The following is a 26,657-nucleotide window of genomic DNA, read 5'->3' on the forward strand; positions in this document are numbered from 1 at the left end:
GCAAGAGTCTCTGCTTCAGGAAACAAACTGCTCAAGATTTGCTTTAGAGTATTTCCTGAGACAATAGAAAAGCAGGAAAGACTGTTCATTTACTGCAAGTCAGAAGGCTTTCAGCAGAAAGAGTATTAAACCTGAGAGCATTGGGATGTATGCTTTAAGCAAGGAGCACACATTTCTTGTAAGACAAGCTCCACACTTTCTCTCTACCAGGAAAAGGATTTTTTAAAGCAGAGGTAACAAGTAGTCTCACAATTACAGCAGGAACCCATTGACTGCAGCCCATGAGTTCTCATATCTATGTTGTTATAATATATTGCCATTGTCCTGTGTCTGCATTCCACGCCGCTCCAACAAGGTCAAAATAAAATTATCTTGAAAGCCTGCTTACCAAAGCTGTTGTTCACAGACATAACCATCAGGACAGAAGGGAACACCAAATGGGAGGAAGCTAAGCCTTGGAGGGCATCTCCGCCTGTGATGTTATATTCCCCAGCGGAAAGCTGAGGGAGTGTGCAGCTCAAAGTTGTGTTGTTGCCAACAACATTGGCACAGGGAGAGCCTCCAATGAAAACATACATGTCTTCTGTCCGCCAGATGCGTGACACCCTCATTGTCAGATGCTGATTCACAGAAGATAGAAGGGAAAGAAAGACAGGTGTGGAATCTTCGCTGTAGTTTATTTCCCCAATATGGTACGAGGCGCCATCTATGTTCAGCTGTACTGTGGCAACCCCAGCGCCTGGAGGGGTGAGGCACCGAAGAGCCCAGTATGTGACACTGGTAAGGGGACAGTGGAGCTCTCCTATGAGAATGGAGGTCTCGTTCCTGCCTCGTAATGCTAGGCCGTCGAGTGTGAGAAGGCCTCTGCCGTTGACGCTGAAATTCTGGGGGTAAAATTGGAGAACGTGGGGAACAACTATGAAAATGCTGGAGCCTTTCTGCCTCAGGCACGCTTGACCCCAGCTTCTGCTCAGCACAGAAATGCTGTGTTCTCCAGCGTCAAGGCTGCCTGTCTGGCACTTGATCCAGGTTTCATTCAAAGCTGTGACATTGCAAGGGAGATGACCATCCACCTCTATCAAGGTTTCATCCCCTGCTCTATCTAACCGCTGGCCTCTGATCAACAAGTAAGCGAGCCTCCCGTTCCACGTCATGGTCACGGCATCAATAACAAGGGTCAGGTTTTCCAGAAGATGAAGTGAGCAGCCCCCCAGGCAGTGGCTAGTGATCCCATTCACAGTCACTGTGACGCTAAGGACTTGAGATGCACCACGCAGCTGCCAGTCATTCAGAACAGGGTCACCTGGGGAAAGGGCGCATTTTATGAGGCTGTCGTTTGAACTCTGGATCTCACAGGTGAAGTTGCCTGTTAGATTCACCCAAGCTGAATTTGTCCACGATTTTAAAGAAACGCCAGATATGGTGAGCAACTGCCCCCCACATATGGAGCCATGAGACGGAAAAATCATCTTTATCAGGGGGCGTACCGTTACATGCTGCATCTCTGCTGGTATGTTGGCATAGCCCGCCTGCTTCTGGAGAATTCTTAAAGGATACTGTCCGGGTTCTAGTGCGCTTAGGGGTACAGAGCACTGAAAGCCAACTGCAGAGTGGTTGACGTTCTCCACCTCAAGCTGGCATTCCTCATCTCCCAGCATAGCCACTGAAATGGTCACATTGGTCCCTTTTATGCTCAGCCGTACACTATCATTCAGCATTTCTACTCTAATATCTGTAATATCTGGAGTCAAAGACATTTTGTAAAGAAAGTTAACGTTCTCCTTTGAGAAACTCAAGGCAGGTGTGTCCACAGATGACCTGTTGCCTATGAGCACCTCCACTTGCGCTGGAAAGTCTTCTAAGGTGGCACTGGCTAGCTGAGTGACAGGTGGAGTCTGACACAAAATCCTCCCATCGTTCACGCTGGTAACGCGACAAAGCTGTGAGTCTACCAAGACTGAGACCATGTCTGGGCTGTTGCCAAAGCCTGTTCCAGAGATTGTGAGCAATGTCCCACCTAGGAAACAGATAATAAAATCTCAGTGCACTAAAACCAAACTTACAAAGTCTAATGTTACATTTAGGCTTTGGCAGTGTAGAACTATGCAAATGAGAACTGAGTTAGTTCCCAAACAGCTACCATTGCATTTTATGGGACACACTAAATGGGCTGCAAATTGGGATACAGTTGGGGGGGGGAGAGAATCTGTCCCCTGCCATGCACACAAGGTTCAACAACAGCACTGTATAACTTTAGCTCCTACTCCAACAATGGGTGTCATCTATCTGTGATCCTTGACAGTCTTACTGCACAAACATGTATGATGCATTGATAGCGTTTACCCAGCAAGGAACCACAACATGGCTCCATTTTGAAGATCTCTGTGACGTACTGGATTAACGGCTCCACTCTAGAAAAAAAAGAGAGACCCATACAATTCAGTTGTATATTTTTTCTTATATGCAAATAGTCTTATTTCTGTGCTTAATAAGAATTAATTTCATTTTCCTCCATGTCGGACTAATGCACATGGCAGCTGTGATTTACACGATCTTTGTAGGCCTTTCGCCATCTTTTTTGGACAAGTCACAAACTGCTGCATGTAGGTGCCTCCATGTGATCCCTGCTGGGCTGAAGACCCAACAGCTCGTACATTCTGGCAGCAAACTACATGGAGGCCACTAAGGGCTCACCCAAACTTCCACTTGCCTCATGCTTCCCCCTAGGAAAACATGGTGTTTTCTGCTGGATGGAAACAAACGGCAATCTGTAGAAAACCCAACTGACATTTGTTCCGATTCCACAGTTTTTCCAGAGAAAGTGGTGGGACAATGAAAAACTGCTCAGACTCTTACCTAGAAAGCACAAGTTAAGCAGAAAACGTCTCAGCCCCATACTTTCTAGGCACAAGACTAGCAAGTGTGGACAAGCCCTGGCTGTCTGGAGGCTTTAAATTTTTACTTTGAGCTCATCTTCTTACTGTTTGAGAAGAACCTGTCTGAATAATTTTTAGTTCTTCAGTCTAAAGAATTGAAATAATTTACCACAGCCCATACATATATGTTTGTGTGTATGCGCACGCACACACACACACACACACACACACCCTGCAACCATGATATTAAACCCTTCAGAATAGTTCGATCAGCAAGAAAACACTAAAACATTTTTAAATAATACCCAAACAACATAGATCTCTCTTGTCAACAAATATTCATTGGTAGGGATTATACTACAGTCTCATTTTACAGTCTCAGTTATATTTGCTTACCCGCTAGTGCCTAGTGAGACGTTATTGAAAACGACAGAAAAGCTGTATAATCCATTTGTCAGAGAAGGCAGTACCACACTGATTCCATGATCAGATAGTGCTTGGATTTGTCCCACAGACTCCTGAATTCTGAACTGCACGTCCAGACAGGTATAATTGGTGAGGGATGATATTCCTATGTGGAGCACCTGACCCCCTGCAGAGAATGAAAGACAACTTGCAGACGCTGCTATTAATACAGTGAAAAGCATGAGCTACTCCCATAACAAATGCCGCTGTAATAATCTTAAACAGAGTTCAGTTTTATAAGAACAGCCCTGCTGGAGCAAATCAAAGGCCCATCTAGTCCAGCCTCCCATTCTCACACTGGCCAACCAAATGTTTCTGGGAAGCTCACAAGCAGGACATGAGCACAAGCGCCCCCTGCCCACCTGTGATTCCCAGCCACAGATATTCAAAGGCAGTGGAAGAAGCCATTGTGGTTGCTTGGGGCAGGCGCCTGTTTCCCCACTGACATACATAAGCACCAGGAGCAGTTTGTTTATATGAATCACCAATGCATCTGAGCTGCTGTGTCCTCTTACTGCACTGCTAAGAACCACTTCTAAAACATGTCATGTGCAGCCAGTGACATTTTAAAATACCAAAGCATTGGAAAAATGGGAGAAGAGGAAGAGGAAGAGGAAGAAGAAGGAGAAGGAGAAGGAGAAGAAGGAGAAGAAGAAGAAAACAACAACAACAACAACAACAACAACAACAACAACAACAACGTTCAGGGATTTTTGCCCCTTTTACCTGCTGTGCTGCTTCTGTTTCTGCTCAGTGACAAAATGAGTGGATTTAGTGATGGATCATATGTGAATGCATTGGCAAAGACCACAGGCCCGTGCTCATTAACCAGCATGAGATGGGCAATATAGTCTTCTCCACTCTAGAAGGAACAAACAGAAAATGAGTAACGGTAGAGACTGTGCACTAGTAAGCCATTTCCTCCAGGGAAAATGAAATGTAGTTTGAGGTAACATGCAGGTGTCGATTAGTGCTTTTCCATTACATGACAGCCACTCATCCCTCCTGTAATAAGGATCCTGTTGCTCCTAAACCATTGTACGTTTCCGAGCACAATTCAAAGTGTTGGTGCTGACCTTTAAAGCCCTAAACGGCCTCGGTCCAGTATACCTGAAGGAGCGTCTCCACCCCCATCATTCTGCCCGGACACTGAGGTCCAGCGCCGAGGGCCTTCTGGTGGTTCCCTCATTGCGAGAAGCAAAGCTACAGGGAACCAGGCAGAGGGCCTTCTCGGTAGTGGCGCCCGCCCTGTGGAACGCCCTTCCAGCAGATGTCAAAGCGATAAACAACTACCTGACATTCAGAAGACATCTTAAGGCAGCCCTGTTCAGGGAAGTTTTTAACGTGTGATATTTTACTGTATTTTTGGTTTCTATGGAAGCCGCCCAGAGTGGCTGGGGAGGCCCAGCCAGACGGGCGGGGTATAAATAATAAATTATTATTATTATTATTATTATTATTATTATTATTATTATTGTACAGGAGCATTCAACTGGGTAATTGCATGAGTGCTTGCACAATGGGACATTCACCTCTCTCCTCGCCTCATGCACAACCTGCGCTATCCCCAGATGGAGGGTTGGGGGCAAATGTCAGATTTAGGGCACCAGGGGGGGTGTCATTGTGGAAGCAGAAGTCATTCAGCTCACACAATTATTTAGTTGAATACTTTGCAAAGGGACCTACTTCTGAGCAGAAATGTATATCATTGTACAATAAGTTAAATAGGCAATGACTTACTAATAAGCCTCTGATTATTAGCTCCTGCACAGCATTTGCCATGAGGTGGGGGATACCTTAACATCCACCTGTACTTCTTGTGCAATAGTATTTGCTGAAAATAACTTATAGAGAATAACTGACCTCAGATGAACCCACCACAGGAATGCATGCAATGCATGTTGTACAAGGGAAAGTTGGAGGGGAGGGCTTAGATGAATTTTTAGAAGACATCTAAAGGAAGCCCTGTTTAGGGAAGCTTTTAATGTTTAATAGGTTATTGTATTTTAGTGTTTTGTTGGAAGCCGCCCAGAGTGGCTGGGGAAAGCCAGCCAGATGGGCGGGGTATAAATAATAAATATTATTATTATTATTATTATTATTATTATTATTATCATTATTATTATTATTATTTTGCCTTCTCTTGCAACAAAAATGAAGGTATTACTTACCCGAGGAGGAAGCCTGCATTCAATTTTCATTGAATTGCTGGTATCGGCATTAATTGGACAGGGTTGGGAACCAAATTGCACCAAGATTATCCCATCTAAGCCGGAACCCGTGATGATTACTGGAATCCCTCCTATAAAAACCAGGATTTCATTACAGCAAACATGCAGGAATGTCATTTGCAAAACCATTCATACGTGTGCCACTGCTATAATAGTACATGTTTTAAAAGATTAGGAGGATCTGAAAATTTGGATTCTTTTCTTTACCTCTGCCTTTGTCTTCCATATGCCCATGGTCCTAAACCTCAGGTAGTTTCAAGACAGCCTCCTAATTTGTTTGTACAACATTTGCGGGGAGGTTAGACAATGTTGACTTTTTATTGTGCTTTTGTTCTGATTTGTTTGTAGAGAGGTTAGACAGCACTGACTGTATCAAACAAATGTTATTCCACATTTTCCAGTGCCATTTTGTGTCGCTTTCCTCATCACAAAAAGTGCAATTTGGGGGGTGGGGAGTAGGTTTGCTGTGCAAGAGCTCCAAATCAACTTTTAATTGTCTAGCCTGAGTATGCTGGTTGATGACTGAATCCCATCAAAATTAGCATCAGTCTGGAACTGCCCTCAGTTTGCCATCTCCTAGCAGGGATATTAAGAAAGGCTTTTAAAGGAAACTTGAAAGCAAAAAAAATAAATAACCTTAAATGGACCTAGGTTATTCCAAAGGTTATAAAGCATCTGTTCAATCTCTCTTAGCTAGAGTATCATCAACTCTTTGAGACATTCAGACAGGACCAAAAATATAGATTTGCCAAGGAGCCCTCTAAATTTGAAATAGAGCTGTTAAATAATGACACGAAGATTATCTCTAGGATGTACCGACTCCTCCTTGACTGGGAAGTCAAGGAGGAGGAGGTGAAGGCGGTAATGATCAGGTGGGTGCATGATATCGGACGTCCTATTATGATGAGAGAATGGGAAACACTCTGGAAAACTAACATGAACTTTACTGCATGTTACACCATTAAAGAAAATATGATGAAAATGCAGTTTCGGTGGTACCTTACACCATCAAAACTCTCCAAGATGTATAAAAATAGTTTGAATAAGTGTTGGAAGTGTGGAGAAAAAGTAGGAGATTTTTACCATATGTGGTGGACATACAGAAAGGTCAAGCACTTTTGGAATATTGTTTATGATGAAATGAAAAAAATGTTTAAATTAATATTCTTAAAGAAACCAGAAGCTTTTCCATTGGGAATTTTAGGCAGAGATATCCCAAAAAATATAAGAGAACTCTTTTTATATGCAACAGCGGCCGCCCGTCTACCAATAGCATCTAACTGGAAGGGTGGAAAGATACCAATGCTAACGGAATGGCAAAATAAATTATTAGACTATGTGGAAATGGTTCAATTAACAGATAGGTTAACAGGTAACACAAAACAATCATTTTCTCAGAAATGGAAAATGTTTAAGAGGCACACACACAAAAATAACAGTGACATATTATCTATAGCAGTGCTTGAATGACCTTTGTGTACTTAAAATATTAAGAAATAAAGAAAAATTGGTACAATATGTTGTAAGAAAGTATTAGAAAGTATATTAAATGTAAGGTAATAATTATAAGTACATACAAAATCATAAAGGTCAACAATATCGGGAAATGATGGGACGTCTACATTTATTTTCTTTTACTTTATTTTGTTACATGTTACTTTATTTTACTTTATTATTTGATCTTAGCTTAGTTGAAATCTAAGCGGAACTAGAAGTTTAAATTAACACCTTATGGTAAATTAATTTAAGGATATATTTTTTTCTTAGTATGTATGTGTACGTGTGAAGTTAAATCTGTAATGATATTACTGAATTTCAATAAAGATTTTTTTTTCCCACACACAAAAAATAACATCACTAGATCTCTCCCTGCTTCTTTGTTTTCCAGCCTTTGGAGCTGGAAGAAGAGCAGTTGAAGTAAACGTGTAAAACCGGCTCTATGATATGCTTATAGAAAGTGCGAGCGAATCATACATACCAATTTCTGAAGCGGTAGGAGGTTCAACAGAAGTCAATCTAGGCATAATCCTCAGTAAGATGTCACCTTTTCTACTGGCATTGACTGCAAATCCATGGGGTCTCACCAGTACTGTCAGCTTATACAAGCCAACCGGCAACAAGTTCATCTGGCAAACAGCATTAGTGTGATTTGAACTCAGGACTTCACAGCGTGTGTGGTTCACTTCTATGAGCAGAGAACTACTACTTGAACTCAGGCCAGAACCTGTGATATTAATGACTATATGAACTCCATCATCTGAAAGAATAAGTTCAGAGTTATACTACAAAACAAAGTATCAATAACATATCATTTTTATTATTAAAATAAATCTCAAGATTTTACCATTTCTTTCTTACAAAAAAAAGAGAGAGAAAAATGGGATCGTCCTCAGAAGGCGGTCCTTCTTGCGACTGGGCCCCTGGACACACCCCGACTAAGTATGTTTCATTTCTAGGTCTAAGTTTCATTTCTCTAAATAGGCATCACAGGTCACAGCCAATCAGGAAAGGGGTGGTGGTAGTTAAGGAATTATATAAGCATCAGCGCAAGAGTGCCCTAGGCACTTGATTGGCACTGCTGAACACCCGCCCTCCTGCCCTTAGTGTAGGTTCTCGTCCTTGCTTTGGAGTTTATGTGAGTCGCCTGTCTTGGGACAGGGGTGGGTAGGAATTTTTATCCATTTGGCAAATTGGCATTGGCCACTTGGTTTTTTGCCTACCCCCTTAGCAATCATCACAACTTTCCAGGTTTGGCGGTTAGGCATTGGCTTAATTTTGTGTGTGGAGGAGAGGTGTGGCCCTCACCTGCCCCTCAATGATCAAAAGGTATTCCGTTAAAGGAATCCGGGGGTCCCAGATCTCGTCTGAAGTCCGCTTTAAGGGCTAGGGCCATCACAGGAACCTCGCGGTAAGCTTCTGTCAGGCAAAACCCCAATGTTGCTGCCCCAATGGGTTTACCTACATAGACTCTGTCAACTGGGGCAGTAGTCCGTTACAGACTTCAGCCAATGCCTATGCCAATGGCACTTACATTTAATTTGCAATCAATAAAGTTGTGGCCTTAATGTTGCCCATCAACCTTAATTCTGTGTCCGTGTGTAGTTATTTCATGGGGGGCTGGCTTGGGGCCTCAAGATGCAAAAAAAACCCCAGATAAAGTTAGGAGGTGGTCATGCAGAACCACTCCCAGTGATAGGACCAGAACCACTGGATAAGGTGAACCTGATGCACATCTCCTGGAGATGGTCCAGGAAGCTACTGTGAAGAATGGCAGCAAAAGCTGAGAGATTAAGCAGAAATTGCAAGGGTATGCCCAGCTATCCATCTCCTGGGTAAAGGCTATCCCACCAGGGCAACAAAAGCAAGTTTGGTCACAAACTCTGGCCTGAATACAGATTGGAATGTTTGTAGATAAATGATTTCCTTCAAGAAATGTCTGCAGCTGCTCAAAGGGAGGACAGTTTCAACTCAGGGTGTGGTTATTTCTTTTTGGGAAGAGACTACTCTACTGCCTCCTTCAAAGTGGCAGCCCCCACCCCTTCCTGCAAAGGTATGTTCATCACCAAAGCTTGCAGCCCCCCCTCACCTCAGCTAGCTTTAATGAGTGATGAAGGCTGATTCCACAATCAAAAGAACCATGACATCAAAGATATTAAAAGAAATACTATAAGAAAGGTTATTAGAGGAAAAAACTTATAGCATTACCTATAAAGTATTCAACATTACTGACCAAAGGGGTGAATTCCCAGAGATACTGAAATGTACATGAACCGGAACAGTTTGCTGGAACATCATTCACTGTAACCACAACCTAGAAAGTCAAAGGAAATTATTAGACAATTCTTTGTCATTTGTTTGATGAAAGAATTCATTTTTTTTAATGGAAGCTTCTAAGTGCATTCTACTGAATGTGCATAGATAACTCCTCCTGATAAGAAACACAAATGGTTAGAAGCCCCCTTCAGATCTTCTCACTTAAAGCAAGAAAGTTAGGTGTGGCCTAGGGGAACCCAGGACAATCAGGGAGATGAGTGGCAAGGGCAGCAGAAGGGCACACACCCCCACCACCTCCCCAGTTGGAGATCTCACATGTTTTTTTGGATGCCTGTAGGACGCTCTAGTGTCTACCAATTTTCACAAAATGAGAATATCCATAGCAAGGTAATTCATGGTCAGTTCTGTGATACGTTAAAACACTCAACTTTCATGAGATATGGTGTCTGTCCACTTCATACCTGTGTAAAGTTATTTGGGGTAGCAAGCATGTCTCCAAATATTGGACCAATAAAAACACCACCATCAAAAACTACACGGTGTGTAATAGCTGGGCGCAAACCAGTGAGGTTTTCAGCAGACACCTTGAAGGGAAAAACAAAAACCATCTTATGTATCCAAACATGGGAATAGTTTGCTAGACTAAACTGGTTATCACTAGAACTCCGATAATGGACACATATGGCCCATGCAAAACAAATTCCTGTTTTTAACCTCCCTCCCTCTCAGTCAGTCGCCCATATTTTCTGGCTTCATGGAGCTGGTCCAAGTTCAGCTGCCTCTTCTGCCACCCCCTCTTCTTGACTGGCGGGTCACCTTCGCCCTTCCCTCAGGGAAAGGGAAAGGAAGGCATTCTGTAAAGAAGAACTATTTAAAATGTGGGGGTCTGGGGAGGAGTCATGATTCTGGGAATTTAAAGTGCAGCCAAACCAACAATTTGTTTTGCTAGACAGGCACATGATAGGAGCTGAAGCAGTTTTCCTGTAAACTTGCTAGAGAAAACTCTGTGAGAGACACCCACAGTGTCCTTATGCACCCTCTGACATTTCCATCTCTTGCCACTGTGACATCAAGGCGAGAACATCTACAAAGTCTGAGCTTGGAGCTCAGACCACATTTTAAGCTAGACTTAAGTATGCCTTTGTAACTGAATTACCATTGTAAGCCTGCCTGAAGAAAGCTGCTGTATCTGTTCCTCTTCTGAGTGCGTAAATGTTATTTCTATCTTTTACAAGACTGTTTGTGCGATTGTTATTTTAAGGGGCAGGAAAGGGGGAAATACCAGGAAAATCCAGTCTGCCTTAAAGCATCCTGGATTACTTAAACTAAAAGGCTGAAACTACCTGTCTAAGCTTCCTTTTAAGGGATGGCACTCTGCTGAACTCACACACACGAGAAAGAAAGGATAATACCTAATAAATATATCCTCTCCTAGTAACTATTCACATCCCAACAATGATGAGTCGCAATCTCATGAAACTTGGAAAAAGCTACATCTTGTGCTTTAATGATATTTTGCATTACTTTTTAAATGTTGTGAGCTGCTTTGGGACACAATTTCTAGATGAAAAGCAGGGTAAAATAAAATACCGACGGAAAGAAAGCACAGGTGGGAAGGATGAGGCTTCCTCAAAGCCAGTTCAAGTACAGTCATGGTACAGCCATCCCTCCATGTACGAGGGTCTCTCCGATTTGGAAGCTTTTAATAAGTGGGCAGGTGCCCCACCGCCGGCCATGTGCATTCTGAGGCAGCAAGGTTACATGAAGAATAAAGACCATCTCAGAGGCTAGGAAAGGACTGCACCAAGTAATTGCCTGATTGTTTGAGTTCCCTCTCCTGCCATGGGAGCAAAGGCCTGGAAACGATGCCTTATGAGGAACGGCTAAGGGAGCTGGGCATGTTTAGCCTGGAGAAGAGGAGGTTAAGGGGTGATATGATAGCCATGTTCAAATATATAAAAGGATGTCACATAGAGGAGGGAGAAAGGTTGTTTTCTGCTGCTCCAGAGAAGCGGACACGGAGCAATGGATCCAAACTACAAGAAAGAAGATTCCACCTAAACATTAAGAAGAACTTCCTGACAGTAAGAGCTGTTCGACAGTGGAATTTGCTGCCAAGGAGTGTGGTGGAGTCTCCTTCTTTGGAGGTCTTTAAGCAGAGGCTTGACAGCCATATGTCAGGAGTGCTCTGATGGTGTTTCCTGCTTGGCAGGGGGTTGGACTCGATGGCCCTTGTGGTCTCTTCCAACTCTATGATTCTATGATTCTATGATTCAAAGCACTATAGATGCATTCTGGTTGTACAAGACATTTACAAGCATAGAAAATAACAAGGCAAAAGGGGATAAGATCAAGGATAAACAAATTCTGGATTGAAGTAATAAAGGTCCAGGGCAAGAGCACATGTATAGGCAGAAACTGTGAATGAATTAATCTTGAATATAAAGAAATACTGAGCAGTCAATTGGATATATTTAAAAGATTGTCTTACACTGATGAAATTGGGTAAATCACCAATCATTGAGGTCCAGGTCAGTGTCCATATACTTTGATAACAATTGCTTGCGTCCTTAGATACCGAAAAGTCACTGGCATTCACATACTGAGCTGTGAAATTATCACTGTAGGCTTGCAGGAGCTTGCGGAGGTGATGGGCAGAGATGGATACTGGAATGCCTGGGGAAAGGATTATATAAAGTAACCTAAGTCAGTAACCAAGAAACCTTAGAAGAAGAATATGTGATTAAACAATGAAGTGCAAGTTTCATGAAATGCGAACATATTGCATGAAGCTGGTTGATGTGTTTAGCATATTGACAGGGCTTTTTTTGGTGTATCAGCAGCAGTACAGCTCTTTAGGGCTAATCTAGACATGTGATTTAGGTATGGAATTCTCTCAATCAGGGAATGGCTAGAGAGCAGGTAGAGATCTGGTTTTAAAGCAAAGGGGATGTGCAGTTGAGGAACACATTCCCTGTCCTCCAAAGCTTATTTTTCCCTTAGTTCCCATGCTCCAAGTACTGTTCTCCTAACAGGAGCTCTGAAACCAGAAGTGATCCTGAGAGAAAATTACTTGAAGACAGAGGCTGGATGAAGGTAAGTCACAGAGCAGCGGGGAAAGGGTTCCTTTTTAAACCAAAATCTAATCCCTAACCTCCCTTTGTGACATGACTAGAATAGTTTCATATTTAAATGCATGGAAGAGAAACCTTTGTGATCTGTTTAACCCGGCATCTATCAAGTTTAAGTTTAGCTGATTTCTATGCCACTGTGCCCAACGTGGCTCACAATAGGCATTAACCTATTGTCCAAATACAAAACATTTTTAAAAAATAAACAGTTCAAACAAGACAAAATAAGTGATTCAATAAGCAAGGGACAAATGCAGTATTGCAGGGAAATATTAGTGAATAATAATGTGTAAAGAGCATAATCAGAAGTAACAGGCCAAGAAATAAATCTAAAGCTAGCCATGAATTCTTCCTATAACTTCCAAAGATGGAGGCTGCGTAGCCTCAGTTTACCTGGTATCACAATATTGGGCAGATGGATTTGAAAGGTTCCTCCAAGAGGTGGACTTGCAGCCTGCACTCTTTGTACGGTCAGATTGATTTGGGCCTCACCCACGTTCCCTCCTGCTCCTTCCCAAGGCACAGCTCCTCTGTGTGAGAATGAAACCATGTAAACAGATACAGCTTCAAACATTTCAGGAGGGCGCAGAACAATTCTGAAACCAATTCCTACCTCAACGAGAAAAGAGGGAGAGTCTTGCAATAGTCTGCCATTAAGAAGGACACGTTATACACAGGTGAAGCACCGACCACTGACACGGATTCCACAAGATTCCCATGAGGACAAACTGGCTTTGCCTCTCTTTGAAAAACTGAAAAGGAAATCATTTTTGGATAATATCAGGGGGTGGAACCAAGAGTCTCACTTCCTGTGGCAGTCACAGGTTGTGGTTCATGAGCACACTAGGAATAAGCATGGCAAACACACATTCGTACACTGGAACAAGCTATGACTTCATTTGGTTTATGCAGCAGTGGGGTAGGGAAAGGATCTCATCTTCAGTTCCACTCAGTCCTTGCTGTTGGAATCCTATTCCTGCCATCAATTAGGAAACACCCAAAGCACCCATGGGTGTTTGCCAGTGTTGGACCCCAACATGGTGCCGGCCAGGCTTCCAGGTCCCTCTGGGCAACCAGGAGGAGGGGTTGATGCAAGGACAGACCCCTCCTCACTCCCCTTATGGGGGGGTCACCCCTTATGTCGTGATCCTGCCCAATGTCATTTCCACCCAAAATCATGAAAAAATAAAGAATGCCTAACAAAGAAGGAATCAGCGAATCCTTTTGTGTCATCATAAACAGATACCAATTGAGGCATTTTGATGAGACATTTTAGCCTGAAAGAGCTGAGCCTTCCACAAGGGCAGGTGTGAAAAAGACTGGCATTATTTTCAGCTCTCCTAACCCACTAATAGGATATGGGTGAGCATCTTAAGTTACAACATTATGAAGTGCACTGATTTTGCCGCACATACAGTGGTACAAACCATAGAGGCAATGGGAAAGAAAGGGCACTGCGTGAAAAGTACACAGAACAAAAGAGACACACTGCAGATATCTCTTAATGTCCATAATATATTAGGAATGAATATTTATGGACCTGACCAACACGAGCTACCAGTGAATGGAGAGCTCTTATATATTCAAATGTGTATTCTCCTCCGACTTTTCATCCTGCCTGAATTCTGAGTGCTCAGAAGGTTTTTGGAGCAGCCTCACAGATTCTATTGTTCTTACAGAGCCACTAAAGCAGGCATAGGCAACCGCGGCCCTCCAGATGTTTTGGGACTACAACTCCCATCATCCCTAGCTAACAGGACCAGTGGTCAGGGGTGATGGGAGTTATAGTCCCAAAATATCTGGAGGGCCAAGTTTGCCTATGCCTGCACTAAAGTATTCTGCTGACATAAAGATATTTTGGATGTAAAAGGACAATGTTACCTTGCTCAAATCCTTCCCGCAGAATAATTTTGGCAGATGATGGCTGTGTTTCACATCTTAAAGGAAGAAGATCCTCTAGCTCTCTCTGGAGCTGCAGATATTAAAAGAGGAATGGAAGAGCAAATAAGAGCAAAGCCATGCGCAGAGGTGAATTTAGATAGGGGAAACAGCATGGGGGTAAGGGTTAAAACTAGGAGACAATGGCTTTTAAGGTGTTTTTTTTAAAAAATATCCCTAAGCATCTTCATTTGAACATGTGAATACAGTTTCAGAGACCAATACATACAATGTATTTTGCTCTACATTTATTGGGTTTTAAAAGGTGAGCATACTTTGCATACCCATTATTTCAATAGAAAGTGTGACTTGTAGGGAAACTTGTCACATAGAAAATCATAACCTAAGAGGCATAACAAATACCATAGTTTATTTTCACAATCCAAGAGAAATCTCTGTATTTTGCATTTATTTATTTTTTATAATTTCTCACATAACAATGACAAAAATGAAATATCTTTTTCTAGAAATTTAGAAGTTTCTGGTAATTTAGCTTTTGGAAAATATTCATGTATTGATTGTATAGCCATTTCTGAAACAAAATTTTAAATTGTGCTTTGCTCTTATCACCCATAAGAGCTTTTGCACTTGACAGGAATTGTACTGTTCTTCTATGTAACGTTTCATCAGAAAACCACAATTTTATTACAGTTTTTGAAAGATTTTTTTAAATAAAAGAAATTATTATTATTATTTATTGAATTTATATACCCAGAGAATAGAAAACCACAAAATACATAATCAAAATAAAAAGAACAACCCAAAATCTCCCCACCCCCAAAAAAACTTATTTTGAAAGGGCAAACAAGCCTCACAACATTTAAAGTAAGACAAAACCTGGACAAGAGCTGCTCACTGAAAAGACCATGATCTTAGAAATGTTTGCAAGAAGACCAGAAGATGCCATAAAGCAAATCAGACCATTGGTCCATCTACCCCCCTTATCATCTACTCTGACTGGTTATGGCTCTCTAGGGTTTCAGACATAGGACAGTCCCGGCCTTACCTAGAGAGGTCAGGGATTGAAGCTGTAGTCTTTTGCATGCAAAACATGCGTCCTACCACGGAGCCATGAACTTCCCCAATATTCCGTGTTGAAAATCACATTTCATATCACAATATTTTCCTGACCCTTAATTTATTGGTCCTGTGTTTATTATATTCAGAAGAGCCAGAAAATCCCATGTTTAATCCCCAGCATCTCCAGGTAGGATTGCGAAGACTCCTGCCTGAAACCCGAGAGATCCACTGTCGTTGAAGGTCAAGAATACAGAACTAGATTGGCCCATACATAGGTAGATTTTGAGAATTTCTCCATGCTGATAAATGACTCTCAGAAAGTATCTTGTAATACCCTCCCAATGATTCTATAACCAAAAGTATTTATTGGCCTGCAGCGGTAATTCGACTTACTTGTTCAGCTGTAATATTTGTTGACATAAGGTTGGTGGTGACATTGTCCCAGGCAAGTCTGAACCATCCTGTACCAGATATTATCAGCATCTATAAAGCAGAAAGACCCTTGCAAAGTATGAATATTTATTTCCCAGTGGTACTAATATGGAAACTTGAAACAATTATTTCATAGCATTGTAGAGTTGAAGGGACCACGAGGACAACCTTTCACGGTTGTCACTTAGAGTTCCCAACATTCACCTTAACTACAAGATCAGTGTGATTTCTGTCATTGCAAATTTACTCCCTAAAATCTGTAGACCCAGTGTATTTAGCAGCCACTGAAAAAGCACTTCTAGAATTAAGTCAGTGGTTATTATATAATTCAGGCCAGCCATGAATCCCAGCACAAAGGAATACTAGTTATGAATGTGATATTCCCATAAAATCCCTAGTTCTTCTCTAGATTTTGCCCAACGAGGAAGTCAAAGAGACTTGGAGACAACTTTCATAATCTTTTTTTAAAAAACAACAATAATAAAGTTCCCATAAATTGTCTTATTCGGGAACCAGTGAACTAAATGTTTTCAACACGTGTTGATTATTTCCTGGCTTATTGCATTTTTTATTACTTTTGAGTATGTGGTGAAATGTTCACAAACGTCAATCCACAGAGAACTCTACCAACATTTGTTCTGATTCAGCAGTAAAAAAACAGGTTTCCCAGGAGAAAGCAGCAAGACCGAAGGGGGGGAAGAAATCCACCTCTCAGGCCCATGACTAGAAATCACTTGAAATCATGGGAAGGGCCCAGAATCACAACTTCTAAGAATATGAGGCTCAGTTCTCAACCATGAGACTAACCTGTATTTCAGGAAGCCTAACTGCACAGGCATGTATTTTGTGCTTCTCTCTGCGATAGGTATTAACCACACTGGGATTCAGCCAAGTATTGTGCATCTGGACTCCAACTCTCATTCCATTCTTTGGCGACTTCCCATGATGCACAGCTTCCAAATAGTACACTGAACCACCAGTAAGCTCAAATTTCTCAGATTTTGGCTTCCAGGGATGGCTCCAGTTCTCCTCCCAATGCGCTGACCATTCAGGAATGCCAGCAGGAATAGATGCAATTTCCACCTGTTTTCAAGTAAGCGACAGCAGTTATTCATTGCATTTTCACCCACCTTTTTCTGCAAGGAGCTCAAGGGGGCATGTACAGTTCTTTCCCTCCTCAATTAATCCCCAGATGTCATGACACTGGGTGCCTGTCTTAATTTCAGCTGGTAATTAATTCCAGACAGCTGGAGATGCAACACTAAAAGCCTGGTTTCTAATACAAACTAAGCGCACCTGTAGGACATACGCAAATAAGGTGGTCAGAGTAGCCAGGTGTGTGTTTGGCTAAATAACAGATCTGTTACTTAGCTAACAGTAACCTGTGGATGGCTTGGGGGAAAAAATGGGTTTACATCCCTCAATGAGGGAACATAAGAGCTCATAAGGTCATTCAAAACATAAGTAGCCACATCAGCAGTCTGTCAAAGGAGCTTTCAAATTCCAGCTCATTTTGAAAATGAATGGCACTAAATATTAGGCAGAAGATCCATTGTGTTCATGAACTTGTCTTTTGGGGAATGGATACCACTTTAACAAAACATCACCAGACTAGAATTTTGGATCATGCATGTCACACATTTTGGCAGCACCTCTGAAGACAGGCGCTCATCCACACTGCGCTTTCCAGGCACAGAACTGTGTTTTAATGCTCAGAAACTATACTTCTATCCAGCATGAATATCAAGAAAGTCACCTCTCAACTGTCCTCTCTCTTTTTTTTTTTTTTTTAAAAAAAGATATTTATTAAGATTTTCAAAATATTACAAAATAAAAAAAGAAAAAAGAAAAATACAAAATAAAAATAGTTAAAAACAATTCAGTCTTTCAATCACTTATCTTTCATTTGCTTATTTCCCGGACCTCCTCACACCTCCCTTTTCTGTATTCCAGTTCAGTTTGTTAGTTCAGCAAATCCCTCCCCTCTTTGTTTATCCTAATCTTCAATCTTAAAGTATTGTAACATTAGATTTTTACCTATTAATAGTCCATTTTTTCATATTCCCTTATAACATTACAGCTAGAAACCACTTAGTTTCTATCCCACATCATTCTAACATTCATTAATTTTACAATATTTCTGTAAATAGTCTTTAAACTTTTTCCAATCTTCTTCCACTGACTCTTCTCCCTGATCTCGGATTCTGCCAGTCATTTCTGCCAGTTCCATATAGTCCATCACCTTCATCTGCCATTCTTCCAAGGTGGGTAGATCTTGTGTCTTCCAATACTTTGCAATAAGTATTCTTGCTGCTGTTGTGGCATACATAAAGAAAGTCCTATCCTTCTTTGGCACCAATTGGCCGACTATGCCCAACAGGAAGGCCTCTGGTTTATTTAGAAAGGTATATTTAAATACCTTTTTCATTTCATTATAGATCATCTCCCAGAAAGCCTTAATCTTTGGGCACGTCCACCAAAGGTACCTTCGTTTTCCTTACATTTCCAATGTACCTTCGTTTTCCTTACATTTCCAACATTTATTATCGGGCAAATGATAGATTTTTGCAAGCTTGACTGGTGTCATGTACCACCTGTATATCGTTTTCATAATATTCTCTCTTAGGGCATTACATGCCGTAAATTTCATACCTGTAGTCCACAACTGTTCCCAGTCAGCAAACATAATGTTATGTCCAACATCTTGTGCCCATTTAATCATAGCAGATTTCACCGTTTCATCCTGAGTATTCCATTTCAACAGCAAGTTATACATCTTTGACAAAATCTTAGTTCTGGGTTCTAACAGTTCTGTTTCTAATTTTGATTTTTCCACCTGGAAGCCAATTTTCTTGTCCAAATTGTATGCCTCCATTATCTGATAATAATGAAGCCAGTCTCGCACTTTATCTTTTAATTTCTCAAAACTCTGCAATTTCAATTTGTCTCCTTCTTGTTCCAAAATTTCCCAATATTTCGGCCATTTGGCCTCCATATTGAGCTTTTTCTGAGCCTTTGCTTCCATCGGTGACAACCACCTTGGGGTTTTATTTTCAAGTAAGTCCTTATATCTTATCCAGACATTTAACAATGCTTTCCTAACAATATGGTTTTTAAATGCTTTATGTGCTTTAACCTTGTCATACCACAAATATGCATGCCACCCAAAAACATTATTGAAACCTTCTAAATCCAAAATGTCTGTGTTCTCAAGAAGCAGCCATTCTTTCAACCAGCAGAATGCTGCTGATTCATAATAAAGTTTAAGGTCTGGCAGGGCAAATCCACCTCTATCCTTTGCATCAGTTAATATTTTAAATTTTATTCTGGGCTTCTTGCCCTGCCAGACAAATCTAGAAATGTCTCTCTGCCACTTCTTGAAACAGTCCACTTTGTCCAAGATTTGCAATGTTTGAAGCAAAAATAACATTCTTGGCAATACATTCATCTTTATAACAGCAATTCAACCTAACAAGGAAAGCTTCAAGTTTGACCATATCTCTAGGTCCTTTTTCACTTCTGACCAACATTTCTCATAATTGTCTTTAAATAGGTTTAAGTTCTTAGCAGTCATATTAACCCCCAGGTATTTTACTTTCTTAACCAATGTTAAACCTGTCTCCTTCTGAAACCTCTCTTTCTCAATCGATGTTAAATTTTTCTCAAGCAGCTTAGTTTTTAACTTGTTCAACTTAAATCCTGCCACATGACCAAATTCCTGAATCAATTCTAATACTCTTTTAGTACTAGATTCTGGCTCCTGTAACGTCAATACTAAATCATCTGCAAAAGCTTTTAATTTGTACTGTTTGGCTCCGACCTGTATACCTTTGATCAGACGGTCCCTTCTGATCATATTTAGCAGAACCTCCAGGACCGAAATAAAAAGCAATGGGGAAATTGGGCAGCCTTGTCGTGTCCCTTTCTCTATCTTAAATTCCTCTGTCACCACATTGTTAACTATTAGTTTAGCCTTTTGTTCTGAATAAATTGCACTTATACCATTTTCAAACCCTTGACCAACCCCCATCCCCTGAAGATTTTTCTTCATGAAACTCCAAGAAATATTGTCAAAGGCTTTCTCCACATCTACAAAAATTAAAACAGCTTTAGTATTAATATTCACTTGCAGCATCTCCAAAATGTTGATTATATTCCTCGTGTTGTCAGACAAGTGTCTACCCGGGAGAAAGCCAGCTTGGTCTTTATGTATCTCCTCCACTAATAGTTTTTTTAACCTTTTAGCCAAAATATCTGCAAAAATTTTATAATCCACATTAAGCAGGGATATGGGGCGGTAGTTCTTAAGTTGTGTCTTTTCAGACTCATTTTTCGGTATTAGTGTAATATAAGCTTCCTTCCACGACTCTGGCGCTTTTTTCCCCTCCAAAATTTCATTACAAACCTCCTTTAGTGGTTGAATTATCCAATCCTTCAAGGATCTATAATATTTTGAGGTTAAGCCATCTGGCCCTGGAGATTTGCCCAACTGCATGTTCTGGATGGCACCTTCCACCTCCTGTTCTGTTATTTTGTAGTTCAACATTAACTTATTTTCTTGAGAGATTTTTTGAAGTCCGTTTGTTTTTAAAAATTGGTCTAAATCAAACTCTTTCTGTGGCCCTTGTGTATATAACTGTTTAAAGTATCTCTGGAAGCATTTTCTAATTTCCACTGGATTCTGGATGTTCTTTCCTTCCACTTCCAAGTTGGTAATGGTGTTAAGTTTTTGTCTTTTTTTCATTTGCCAAGCTAACAGTTTTCCACATTTATTGGCCGATTCAAATGTCTTTTGTCTCATTTGTTTAATTTTCCATTCTATTTCCTGATTCATCATCTTCATATATTGAACTTGGTATAACTTTATTTCTCTCAGAATCTCTTGTGACTTTGGTTTCACTCTCAGTTTCTTCTCACCCTCTTTTATTTTTTCCAAAATTTTATCTTTTTTCTCATTTTGAGTTCTCTTCTTTATTACATTCTGTTGAATTAGAAACCCCCTCATAACTGCTTTACTTGCATCCCAGATTACTCTTTTTTCGATGGTAGTGTTTCAACTGTCCTCTCTCTTAAGGGCGGATCTGCACTCGTGGCTTATAAGTAAGAAATGTCTTATTAAAAATGTGACACCAGAGGGCGCTGCAGAGCAGTGAGCCACCAGCAAATCGCCATTAAACGTTATAGAACATTATATTTAATAACATTTAAAAGATCAATGTAGATCCAGCCCAACTCTCTCTCCTGCTTTTCCTTTTCCCTTCCAAAGTGCTGACTCCGCCCACCTCTGGCGAGCTGTACCAGCAGCCAATCAGAGGGAGGCTACAGCTCAGCCCTCTGGTTGAAGTCCGCGGGACTGCACCACCAAACTGGTGGAGCTGAGCTTTCCGTCACACAGGTTGATCATTTATTTTGATATCTGGTATATTGGTCTTGTCCAAAACCCTTTCATGCTAAAGAGGACAAGAAGCTGGAGGTTAACTCTCCTCATTTTTTATATTGTATGTTTTGTCAAAAGTATTGAGAGGCATGGTGCAAATGCAGAATACTTCTGTTGAACCACAAGTGCAGAATACATTGCCTATGGATAGTCACATGTCTAATGAGTTTTAGGACACTATTAAAGGCCTTCTCATTCAATTTCTTTCTGTTCCACCAAACCTTCCATGAAATTATTGGCGAAGCTGTTCAAACTGCTATTTTCTAGCCTGCATCATACATCACTTTAAACCATAAATTAAACTAAGCCAAACTCTTCCCCTGTTACACTGCTTTGATCTAAACCATGGGCTTACTGTTATGTCCAAACATTGGCTTGAGGTTTGTTTCTCTCCAAATGCTGAGCTTACAACCAAGGTTTGCTCTTGGCTTATCGCTTACAGTTTGTTTGGTGGAAAGAAACCACAAGCTTGGTTTCAGACATAACACTAACCATGGCTCAGCGCCACGCAGCCCTGGAGGAGCAGAGTGCTCACAGCAGCATGCGCTAGCACACTGCACATGCGCCTGTATATCAGTTCAAACTATGGCTTAAGGTAACAAGGAAACAAGGGTCCTGTAATCTGCTCCTTAACGTTTTGCTGGTCCATTTCTATTGGCTACTAAATGGTTTTATGTATCATTTATGTGCCACAAATCAGTTTTAATGAACATATCAGAGTGCTCTGTAAATGATAGCTAAAGCCTTTATATATCAAACTTTTGTGCTCTACCACACCTGCCCAATGTTCCTAACCCTTCTTTTGGATTCTTTTAGCTTCTTTTAAATTCTTATAGACTTTTATATTCACCTTGTGTTTTAATACCTTTTAGCTTTCTAAAGCACTTTTTAGATTTTAAATTCTGGTCTCTGACCGTAATAAAGATTTGTATTGTATTGTATGTGTCATTTTAATACAGTATATGGCATTTTGATTACACAACTCAGATTTTTTTAAAAAGATGTTGTATACTCATTTTATAAAAATAAAATCTGACGGGCTAGGTGCATTTAGCCCTATTTTTATTTCTGAAAACCGAAGGTACTGCCTACACATTTTCATATAGCAACCTATCCTGAAGATCATGGTCACTACCCAAATGCAAGTGATTATTTCCTACAGTTTCTCAATCATGGAAAGAAGCAGAGTCCGCACAGTCTCTATTATGTCTTGTCCATTACAACAAAAAAAGCTGGTGTAATGAATCAAAACATGGCTGGGACATTAATTCAAGTAGAAACCAGCATTTTCTCTGTATAATAATGGCGCCAATCCAAGTGATACCTTTAGAATACCATTAATAGGGGCCCAAATATTGGCTCATTATAGGATGACCAGAATTCCAGAAATTCATTTTTATTTCAGCCATGACAACAGCTATTTCCCCCTCCTTCAACACAAGGCTAGATGGGGGGGACCTTACTGTGATTTCACCCTGAAGGAAATATCTCACAGTTAAGCATTATTACGTACTTCACTGGACTATTGTTCCACCCAGCCAATCACAGCACCCGGAGCCGGTCCCTCATTTGAATGCCTCCCACTATATAAGAGCACAGCTGGAGTGAGGTCACTGTCACTTGCAGTAGGACAGCTAAGCTGAACAGGAAGGCAGAGAAACAGCAAAGCCATGTCTGCTGTCCAAAGACGTAGGAAGGCTTACTACCAGAGAAGGAGGCAGAAGAGATCCCGGAAGATCCTGAGCAGACGAAGGCGGCTACATTCCAGGCGAAAGAAGAAAGCGAGGACAAGACGCATAGTGAGGTATGCAAGGAGTCACTATCAAAAGAGGCGCCAGCCCATGTCCCGGTATTTCGACAGGCGGATGAGGGCCAACGTCCTTTCAGCCCACAAGGCCAAGCACACCATGTGCTCCCAGAGGAGTAAAGCCTATAGCAGGAAGCCCTCACGGATGGGCAGGCCAAGGAATAAGAAGCATTACACTCGGACTCGCTCGGGCCTTCTGCACGCCAAACTAAAGAAGAGGGCTGCGATCAAGGCTAAACTCAAGAAGGCCCTCAAGAAACATGCTAGGCGTACAGGTACTTCTGCTCTGAAGAAAGCCCAAAGAAAGCCACGTCGAACTGAGAATGATATTTTCTACAGTTTGGCCAACCCTTCCATGCCAAAAGCAGCATCGCCATCAGAGGACCGGCAGACAAAGAAACAGTCTGTCCGCTTCACCACCCCTGGCAACCCAAAGAACAAGGAGATGGAGCAACAGGAAGATCTCTCCACTGATAACCAATCAAGCCAGCAAACAGTGACACCCAAGAAACGTGGCCGGCATGCAGGCACGTCTGTTTGCAAAAGCCGCTAAGCTAGAGGAACACCCACCACTCTTCTCAGAACAACAACCTGCAGGCCTCAAGGGGGGAATTGGAGAAGGGAAAGGGAAATTACCCCCCAGCCTGCTTTGAAGATCCCAGTATAAAGATCCTTTATACTTTATCCTTGAGGAGACCATCTGCACCCACAGCAATCCGAAGCAGAAGTGATTTTGCTGAACAAATGAAATTAGTTTTATCAATGTCTGAAAAAAGATATTTGATCTTTTGCATGTTTTACGGGCAAGACATCCAACCAGAAGAAGCAATCCCGTGAGAGAACATTTCTTTCTTTATTAACAAGAGATGAACAATCACTTTAACCGAAAAAGATTTGTCATCATTTGGTAAACAATGGATCGTTGTATCCAAGGTGTGCATTCCCCCAAGGAACATCTTAAAATACTAATAAAGCTGGATCTTTTGAAAAATGTGTGGTGGAATTCTCTTGGCTACTTAGGGACAGTTTAGATAAGGGAGTCTTACATTTGAGAAGTCATAACAAATGAAGTTTCCTTGCATGTGGCAGATAAGTTATTTAGAATATATTTATTTTCCTCCCTAAGCTAAAGCAATTTAAAAATCAGTTATCATCAGCGATTTCCTTTCTGGTTAGCAAATGATTCATAAGCACTGTGCTACTAAGAGTGACTTGTCTTCTGAAGTGACAGTCTTACATCCGGTGTAGCACAGGAGTAAGTTAAAGCATGTAAATTTAAGCCCCTGGCTTAAATTTCACTTAGGCCAGGAATTAACTAGATAAAATTAGGCAAGCCACGAATTCGTGACCTGGGAGAAGAGAAGATGGAGGAGGATTGGAAGAAATTTAAGAATTATTTACAAAAGTATTGTAATTTGAGCGAATGTTAAGCAGGATGCTAGATCATAAATAATGGAGCACCACTAACTTAGATGATTAAAGATAATAAGTGAGACTGAGAAAATATAAACTTTATTGAGAATTATAAGATTATAAAGACATAAATGAGATATAAGAATGCAAATAAGATAATAAATTGCTGGTAAAAAGTTATAATGATGAAAGTGGGAGCGGGAGATGTGAGGAAGTCCAAAGAAAATGTGAAATTATATTAAGATTTGTTATATTGTTCATTATGTTCACTTTTATTGTAAACCCCAATAAATATTTTTCAAAAAAAAAAAATAGATAAAATTAGGCAAGCTCCTCTTATTTCAGAGTCCAGCCCCAGCTCCCTGCTACAAGGGTAGAATCATAGAATTTATAAAGTTGGAAGGGATCACGAGGGTCATCTAGTCCAACTCTGAGATTAAGAGTCTCATGCTCTGAGCTGTCCCAGCTGTCTACTAAAGTAATGTATGGGAAACACTTTGAACACTCAAAAAGCACTATATAAACATCAAGAAGCTGTAACAGTCTACACAATTTATATTTAACAGAGAGAGAAAAATCAACACAGATCCTGCTCTGGAAGTCTAAACAAAGGGCAAGGCCAGCAAGTGCCACAATGCAAAGTTATAAGGCTCACAGAATTTTAACTTTTACTTGTAGTGATTTATGGTACTGGTACCTTGCTTTGGGGGTCTTCGGACTGGCTTAAATACAAAGAAGCCTTGTCATCTGCCTGGATCCAGAATGTGTAATTATTTGTCTGTGGTGCCACAAAAAAACCACATAGTTGTGCCCTGGGTAACAAAACAAAAACATTAATGAAGCAAACTTTCAGACAAATAACAGACTTCCGCTGCTGAGGGACAGATGAGTTACATGAATGACTTTAGTTATTACACAATCATTTTAAAAGACTTACCTTTATAGAACACCACTGAGACATATATGTTATCTCATCCCAGAATAAAATGTTAGCTTACTAAAGAATCTCCAAGAAACTACTTATAAAAATGATCCCTTCTTGCATAACTATGAAAATTAATAAACTCATTAGTAGTTCATTCTAAAAAATAAAATAAAAAGTAGGAAATGTAGCTCCCTATTGATTGCCTCACCCCCCCCCCAGCAAATTTATTCAGCAAGGCATCTGACAAGGTGTCCCATGATATTCTTGTAAAGAAGCTGGTAAAATGCGGTCTTGACTATGCTACCACTCAGTGGATTTGTAACTGGCTGACTGACCGAACCCAAAGGGTGCTCATCAATGGTTCCTCTTCATCCTGGAGAAGAGTGACTAGTGGGGTGCCACAGGGTTCTGTCTTGGGCCCGGTCTTATTCAACATCTTTATCAATGACTTGGATGATGGACTCAAGGGCATCCTGATCAAATTTGCAGATGACACCAAACTGGGAGGGGTGGCTAACACCCCAGAGGACAGGATCACACTTCAAAACGACCTTGACAGATTAGAGAACTGGGCCAAAACAAACAAGATGAATTTTAACAGGGAGAAATGTAAAGTATTGCACTTGGGCAAAAAAAATGAGAGGCACAAATACAAGATGGGTGACACCTGGATTGAGAGCAGTACATGTGAAAAGGATCTTGTGACGCAGCAGCTAAAAAAGGATCTTGTGACGCGGCAGCTAAAAAAGCCAATGCAATTCTGGGCTGCATCAATAGGAGTATAGCATCTAGATCAAGGGAAGTAATAGTGCCACTGTATTCTGCTCTGGTCAGACCTCACCTGGAGTACTGTGTCCAGTTCTGGGCACCACAGTTCAAGAAGGACACTGACAAACTGGAACGTGTCCAGAGGAGGGCAACCAAAATGGTCAAAGGCCTGGAAACGATGCCTTATGAGGAATGGCTAAGGGAGCTGGGCATGTTTAGCCTGGAGAAGAGGAGGTTAAGGGGTTATATGATAGCCATTTTCAAATATATAAAAGGATGTCACATAGAGGAGGGAGAAAAGTTGTTTTCTGCTGCTCCAGAGAAGCGGACACGGAGCAATGGATCCAAACTACAAGAAAGAAGATTCCACCTAAACATTAGGAAGAACTTCCTGACAGTAAGAGCTGTTCGACAGTGGAATTTGCTGCCAAGGAGTGTGG

At 41.0% G+C, this 26,657-nt stretch overlaps 1 protein-coding gene across 3 annotated transcripts in view; it reads right to left on the reverse strand.

Moving 5' to 3' along the window:
• The window catches only part of PKHD1 (PKHD1 ciliary IPT domain containing fibrocystin/polyductin), a 239,609-nt gene that overhangs the window by 182,740 nt on the left and 30,212 nt on the right, over window positions 1–26,657 (reverse strand). For 2 of the 3 annotated variants that reach the window (XM_080997326.1, XM_080997327.1), the window contains 15 exons: window positions 25,222–25,336; window positions 16,675–16,950; window positions 15,829–15,918; window positions 14,359–14,449; window positions 13,091–13,229; window positions 12,871–13,007; window positions 11,838–12,022; window positions 9,808–9,930; window positions 9,278–9,383; window positions 7,551–7,829; window positions 5,513–5,643; window positions 4,068–4,203; window positions 3,273–3,468; window positions 2,344–2,411; window positions 389–2,017 (listed from right to left, as the gene is read on the reverse strand). In XM_080997326.1, the coding sequence (XP_080853452.1) occupies window positions 389–2,017; window positions 2,344–2,411; window positions 3,273–3,468; window positions 4,068–4,203; window positions 5,513–5,643; window positions 7,551–7,829; window positions 9,278–9,383; window positions 9,808–9,930; window positions 11,838–12,022; window positions 12,871–13,007; window positions 13,091–13,229; window positions 14,359–14,449; window positions 15,829–15,918; window positions 16,675–16,950; window positions 25,222–25,336 (3,701 nt within the window). Of the gene's footprint in view, window positions 1–388; window positions 2,018–2,343; window positions 2,412–3,272; window positions 3,469–4,067; window positions 4,204–5,512; window positions 5,644–7,550; window positions 7,830–9,277; window positions 9,384–9,807; window positions 9,931–11,837; window positions 12,023–12,870; window positions 13,008–13,090; window positions 13,230–14,358; window positions 14,450–15,828; window positions 15,919–16,674; window positions 16,951–22,628; window positions 22,693–25,221; window positions 25,337–26,657 lie in introns of those variants that run through there. The other variant, XM_080997328.1, reaches the window with a different exon arrangement.

The sequence above is a fragment of the Podarcis pityusensis genome (assembly GCF_964106645.2).
Source record: "Podarcis pityusensis genome assembly, chromosome: 3".
NCBI lineage: Eukaryota > Metazoa > Chordata > Lepidosauria > Squamata > Lacertidae > Podarcis > Podarcis pityusensis.